The sequence below is a fragment of the Cicer arietinum genome, chromosome 5 (assembly GCF_000331145.2).
Source record: "Cicer arietinum cultivar CDC Frontier isolate Library 1 chromosome 5, Cicar.CDCFrontier_v2.0, whole genome shotgun sequence".
Taxonomy (NCBI): Eukaryota; Viridiplantae; Streptophyta; class Magnoliopsida; order Fabales; family Fabaceae; genus Cicer; species Cicer arietinum.
Window position 1 is genome coordinate 2,953,548 of NC_021164.2, and position 7,343 is coordinate 2,960,890.

The 7,343-nt window shown below is 32.3% G+C and overlaps 1 protein-coding gene and 1 long non-coding RNA gene across 2 annotated transcripts; one reads left to right on the forward strand and one right to left on the reverse strand.

Annotated features, from left to right (window-relative positions):
- Positions 1-2,126: 2,126 nt before the first annotated feature.
- On the forward strand, positions 2,127-4,141 carry LOC113786771 (uncharacterized). The gene is made up of 2 exons (XR_012163307.1): positions 2,127-2,391; positions 2,699-4,141. It is a non-coding gene; the product is annotated as an uncharacterized lncRNA (long non-coding RNA).
- Positions 4,142-5,609: 1,468 nt separating this feature from the next.
- LOC140920286 (secreted RxLR effector protein 161-like) lies at positions 5,610-6,194 on the reverse strand. The gene has a single exon (XM_073368361.1). It carries the CDS (start codon positions 6,192-6,194, stop codon positions 5,610-5,612), a length of 585 nt encoding a protein of 194 aa, XP_073224462.1.
- Positions 6,195-7,343: the final 1,149 nt, after the last annotated feature.

The following is a 7,343-nucleotide window of genomic DNA, read 5'->3' on the forward strand; positions in this document are numbered from 1 at the left end:
AACTATATATAATTAATTAGATTGGGCTTGACTCTCAAATTGTCCCCAGTGGAGTCGCCAGCTGCCGCGTCTGGTTTGTCCGCGAAAAAAAAGAGTCGCCACCAATTTTATTTTTATTAAAGGAAAAATTGGATAAAACCTAAAATAATATTTTTGAATCAAAAATTTGGATTCGTGAGTCGGTTACGAGTAGGGAAGTATTATCGCCCTACAACGTCCATTAAAACGGTTACCCTATAATTAATTATATACAAACTATTTATTTATCTATTTATTTATTTATTTTTACCCCAAAAAGAATAATAATAAAAAATAAATTATTTACATTTATGAAAGAAAAAAAAATATTTGTTTTATTAATTTGGTTTGACAAGGGGAAGACCTTGCTCCTACGTATCTCCAGGTGCAATAGGGAAATCAAAACACACGTAGTTCTTGGGTAGAAAATATTTATGTGTTCACCGATTTTTATTATTATTTTTATTTATATATGTATCAAAAAATAGTAATAATGATGATAATAATAATAATAATAATAATAATAATAATATTTATTCATGGATTATATTTTCTATATTTGTTTTAAAGTAAAGAAACAAAAATTAATTCTTCTTTTAAAACAATAACATAATGTGGCGGTATGTGAACGAGACAGATGGGCACGACGGTGAAATAATCTGTTAAATTATTTGCTCGTACGTTGTCGGATATGTCGCGACACAAAGGTCACCCACGATTGAGAGTGAGTAATATGGTGCGGCGAGCGAGGATGGATTTCATCCGGCGGCCGCGACCATCAATTCTAATCCTAAGGGGCGAAAATATTTATCTGATGTTATGATTTTTTTTTAGTTGATAAAGACGTATTATGAATATTATATTACAATATGGTGAAATTTATTTTTTCGGCCTATAAACATCAATTAGTTATATTTTTTATTATTATTTTTTGTGTTGCAAAGAAAACAATTTTAGGATTAAACGATTCTTTAAAAAAATAAAAGTTTCACACATGAATTTACTTTTTACAAACAGGAAAAAAAATAGAAAGCAAAATAAAATATATAAAAAAAAAAGATGCAAAAACAAAACAAAAGACTAATAAGCAGAAAATTAGAGAGGGAAAAAAATATAAGAAAAATGATACCTTACTCCTGAATTGTTGTTTTGCTAGACTGATTGTTTCAAGACCAGATTTTTTCTTTCTCTTTTGCCAACTAATCTCTCTCTTTTTTATGTGCTCTCAATTTGTGTTTTTAATTGTGCTCCCGTTTGTCTTCTTGTGGCCGACTATTTATAGACTTTTGGGTATAGATTTCAAAAGATAAAAGAATAATTGTCAATTGATTACCATTAATCTATTTTTGTTGGTTTCTTTTCTTTTAATTGGCCACAATTATATCGATTCTTATTGCTATTGATTCATTTCTTCGGTTTTCTTTTCTATTCAATTGATTACCATTATTCTGATTTTTATGACCATCAATCAATTTCTTTTCGGTTTTTTTTCATTTATTTTGATCATCATTGCATCGATTTTTATGACCATCAATTCATTTCTTTTCCATTTCCTTTATTTTTATTTCTTATTATTATTTTTAGAAAATAATCTGAACAAGAATTAGAGGCAAACAAGAACCGAAAACACTTATTGTTAAAAGCTTATATCCCTAATTATTTATTTTTATTTTTATATTTCTTCACATATAATTATATATTTATTATTATTATTATTATTATTATTATTATTATCATTATTTCCTTTTTAATAAAAAGTAAAAATCGGACAAAATTAGGTGTCAACATTTACTTAATTAATTCCTATTCTTAATATTTAACCCATAAAATATTAAATGAAAATTATATATTTGATGTTTTGGATCATTAAGAATTTTTTCAAACCCTAAGTAAAGTTAGTGTAGTGGAATCAATAATAAGGTAAGAAAAAAAACAAAACTAATTATTGTCCTTAATGTATTTTGGGATGGATAACTCGGAAAGTTACCTGAATCCGATCATTTTTATACATTGTTCATGTTCTGTCTTTCTTTTTTGTCTTTGTTTTTTTTGGATTAGGTCAGACTCAACCTATTATTTATGGGTCAGGTTGGATTGCGGGGCAAATCAGCTCTTGTACTCCTCTAATTTGCACGAGCATAATAAGATATTTAGGGTAGCAATTCGTGTAACATTTCTATATAGATTTGAAGTTTGATGTGCTGCCAATAACTCATCATTTTGTCACTATACTATATACTAAGTATATTTAACCACTCCTCTCATCTCTTCTGTTACACTTACACACTCTCATAGTCATAGACTTGTTTTAATTTTCTCAATTTTTTCTCTTCCTCCTCAATCCTCACTCTACCAAACCAAACCAAACCAAAGGTCTGTGATCTCTTCCTTTTATATTTGCATTTTCTTTTCATTCTTTTTACTTTATTTAATTCCAAGTTATTTCTACTCTTTTTATTTATTCTTCATAAAACACTACTCTGTGAGTGTGTTCATTGATAATTGAACATCTATTGAGAGGGGTGGGGATTCTCTCACATGAAATTTAGGGATTTTGTATATGCAATTTCCACGCCATTAAAGGTTTAATTATTTTTATAGATTTTGCATCGAAAGAATAATTGGATTTGGTGTGAAAATGAATTCATGTTATGTAATCATTGTGTTTTTCTCACCGTAGGAAGAAGATGGATTTGATAACAAATGTTACTGAGTTTGAAGCAATTGCAAAAGAAAAATTGCCAAAGATGATTTATGATTACTATGGATCAGGGGCAGAGGACCAATGGACTTTGAAAGAAAATCAAAACTTTCGAGAGATTTGGAAAACATATTCAGACGTCTATTTGTGAAAGGGCATAATAATGTCTATTCACATGTCAGCATAATAATGTTTGTGATATTTGCATTTTTCATCCTTGGACGATATTTGTGGTATTACTAATTTGTAATTAAATAACTCTATAACCACGTATAATTTTTATGTAAGAAATTAAAAGTGTTATAATTATAAACAAAAAATATGTGGAAAGTATTTAGAAGTGGGTATTAATTAGGAAGCCCTTAGAAATATATCTAGAGTTATCTATTTGTACCTATAAATACTTCATTGTACTTGACATTAAGGATCAAGCAAATTGTGAGTTTTCTATTAGAAATATTTTCCTTTATCTAACAAAGTGGTATCTAGAGCTTGGTTGTGAGAGTTGAAAAATGGTGACTCGTGACTACACTACTTTCCACTTTTCTTTTCTAAAAAAAGAGAATTATGAAAAATGGTGCATTCGCATGAAAGTATTGCTTGACTCTCAAGGTGTATGAGAGATTGTTAAAAGAGGTTATGATGAGCCACAATATGAAGAGTGATTGTCTTAAGTTGAGAAGGAGGTTTTGGCAAAGACAAGGAACAAATATCAACAAGTCTTACTCTCATTCATCAATGTTTGGATGATTTATGTTTGAGAAGGTTGTCGATACTACAAATTCAAAGGAAGCTTGGAAGATTTTGGAGAAATCACTCAAAGGAATTGACCAAATGAAGAAGATAAGACTTCAACCTCTAAGGGGAGATTTCAAAGCTTTGAAGATGAAAGATTCTGAATCAGTTTCAGATTATTGCTCAAAGGTGAAGACAATTGTTGATCAAATGAAGAGATATAGAGACGAGATAGAAGATGTTCTTGTAGAGGAGAAAATTATTCGTTTCTTGACTCATAAGTTCAATTATGTGGTGTGTGTTATTGAGGAAGCAAAATATTTTGACTCAATGTCCATTGAGGAATTAGAAGGTTCATTGCAAGCTCAAGAAGAAAGAATGAAGAAAGGGAAAAAAGAGTCATTAGAACAAGTTCTCAAGATCAAAGCTTCGTTGAAGGATGACAGAGGATTCAATAGTCAAAACATATGTGGACGTGAACAAGGAAGAAGAAGAAAATGTGGTCGTGACTATTAACGTTTCAGCAAGGATTCAATGATTGCGTTTTACTATTGAATTATGTTTAATTATTAAAACTGAACAAAAAGTTTCTGAATTGATTGAAATTATATTTGAAGCTAATAAGAGTAAAAGAATTGAACTTTTATAATAAGAAAAATGTCAGGATGAGTTTCACTTCGAGTCCAACATTGGTTTATTCTTGCTCAGTTTTATTGAATTATTATCGAATTCTCTTTATTATTCTTGCCCTAATGTCTTAGTTACAAAACCTTTAATTCCAAAGTTCCTAATTTAATATTAGAATTAAGTCTTACAATACATGAATTCTCTTATTATATTATTGTCTCTGCAGCTAATTCAATTGGTTTCATGACCTGCATCTATCTCTAGACTACAATATCATAAATATCTATCTCAAGCATTCATAAATTCCACTTTCGTTTCAAAATATGAATCGTAAAATATTTTAAAGTTGATCAAGCAATAAAAAGCATTAAACACATATATGAGAAAAATAATTCAATAAACATATTCATATAACTAGAAATCAAATCAGACATATAAGGGTTTTATCTTGTTTCACTCATCTCTAACAATTAGGATTTAGTTACTCATGACAGAGATACAAAAGATAGAGATTAAAGAAAAATTACAAGAAAAATTCATGAATGATTCTTGATAAAACTTCTCCAACGGTGTTAGAAACAACCGTCTCTGAGTTTCTTTGCTAGGGTAAAAGTCTCCAAACTTTCCAATAGACAAAAAGAACCCTATAAAGTGATAAAAGTGCGTTTTTATGTATTCCCTAGAGCGCCACGCGCCCCAGGCGCGGGATTTGCGCTTCAGGCACACAACAATTGTTATCTGACATTTAATGCATTTGTCTCCTCTTTTGAATCTGAATTTGGTTCTCGTGTCTTCATGAAAATCGTAGCTATGAATTGTAGCTTTCATTTGCACTTAGTTTGACTCTAATCGGACATCTACAACTCTAAACATGGCTGAAATACTCCACACAGGTCATGTTGATTTCTCACAAAAATTCAGCACTGCACTAATTCAAAGAAACAACGCAAAACTACAAAAAATCTCTACTTAATCAAGGAAATATGACTATAAACATTTTATTAAATCCAAAAACTAAAATCAACAAAATATATCAAATAACTCTTTAAATTAACTAATGATTAAAGATAAATAAGACTAAAAATAATGAAAAATATGCATATGAGGAAGAATTATCAGTGTCCAAGGAGGAAGAGGATGAGGTTTCAATGGTGAATCAAACTGCGAAAAAAGAAGTCACTCATCGCCAAGAATTCGTGGAAGAGGAAGAGAAAGAGAAAGAGTCAACTTTGTTGCTAACACTCAAGGAAGAAGATAGAGATGCTAATAGTTCATGGTACTTGGACAATGGTGGAAGTAACTGTGAACAGAAAACACTACTTTTATATATTCTGTTAAAATGAAAATACAACCTTGGTCTTTATATAGTCCCATTACTGCTAATCTAAGAAAACAAATAAATACTATTAATAGTCCACTATCTCTTGGCCTTCCAACTACAACAGAGACTTTGTCTTTCCACTAACTTATTAATAGAAACCCACTAAATATAACATTAAAGTTTATTCAACAAAACTCCCCTGTAAACTTAAATGTTCCTTCTATCTATCATGCCTATCAGCTTCTTGCCTCTTTCGAAAATTTCTTTCGATAATGGTTTTGTGAAGATATCTGCTGCTTGATCCTTGCTTGCTACATGCCTCAATTCGACACTTCCTTCCTTCACATGTTCTCGAATAAAGTGGAAGCGAACGTCGATGTGTTTGCTTCTTTCATGGTTTACAGGATTCTTTGCTAACTCAATTGCTGATTTGTTGTCCACTTGTATGACTGTTGCACCTACCTGTTTTAGCTCCATTTTGCTCAACAGTCTTCTAAGCCATATTGCATGACAAACACACAAAGATGCTGCCACATATTCAGCTTCACATGTCGAGAGCGTTACTATCGGTTGCTTCTTAGAAAGCCAAGTAAATGCGGTATTTCCCATGAAGAACACATATCCTGAAGTGCTTTTCCGATCGTCTATATCTCCACACCAATCACTGTCGGAGTAACCAACCAGTTTGTAATCTTTTGTTCTTGAGTAAAATATTCCAAATGACAATGTTCCTTGGATGTACCTCAGGATTCGTTTCAATGCCTTCCAATATGAATATACTGGCTCCTCCATGAATCGACTTACAATGCCTTCCAATGTGAATATAACGGCCTTGTACATGTGAGATAGCGAAGACTACCTACCAAGCTTCGATATTTGCTTGCTTTGACACGTTCTCCTCCATCAAATTTCGACAGCTTTGCACTTGGTTCCATTGGTGTCGAAACTGGATTACAATCTTTCATTTTGAATCTTTCCAGGATTTCCTTTGCATATGTCTCCTGTGATATGAAGATTCCCGCTTCTTCTTGTCGAACCTCAAGACCAAGAAAGAATCTCATCAGACCTAAGTCTGTCATCTCGAATTCACGTGTCATTGTGCCCTTGAATTCTTCTATCATCTGACCATTGTTACCCAAGAAGATTAGATCATCGACATAGAGAGCAACAAGTAACATATTACTTCCATTCTTCTTTACATACAGAGCATGTTCGTAGGGACATTGCTTGAAGCCATTCTCTTTGAAATATGTGTCGATGCGTGTATTCCATGCTGGTGGTGCTGGCTTCAACCCATAAAGCGCCTTCTTCAATTTTAGCACTTTTTCTTCTTTTCCGACTTTCATGTATCCGGGTGGTTGTTCGATGTAAACTTCTTCTTCGAGCACACCATTTAAAAATGCTGACTTGACATCCATTTGAAATATTGGCCATTTGAATTGAGCAGCTTGAGAAATGAGCAATCGAATTGTCTCCGTTCTTGCAACAGGTGCAAATACTTCGTCATAGTCAATTCCTGCTTTCTGTTTGTATCCCTTCGCAACAAGTCGCGCCTTATACCGTTCTATTTCTCCTTGAGCATTCATCTTTTTCTTGAATACCCACTTCACACCAATGGGTTGACTTCCTTTTGGTAATTCTGCTAGTTCCCATGTGTTGTTACGTTCAATGGCCTTAATCTCTTCGATCATGGCAGTTTTCCATTTTTCGTCTCGCAGCGCCTCTTCGAGGTTAATGTTTTTAGTATCTGCCAAAAGACATACGAGGTGTACCTCTTCTGTCGTTTCATACAAATCTTGCAGACTTCACATTCTGGGTTGTAGAGGTTCATCTTCATTGTCAGACTCTTCAAGTTCTGTTGAAATGCTTGTTGGTATGGCAACAGATGATTCTTCAACTTCGACATTAACTTATGTCGAATTGTTCCAGTCCCACTTGCTC

What these genes read in the sequence shown, in the direction of transcription:
- LOC140920286 (XM_073368361.1), bottom strand. Translation starts at nt 6,194, where the DNA reads ATGGAGGAGCCAGTATATTCATATTGGAAGGCATTGAAACGAATCCTG.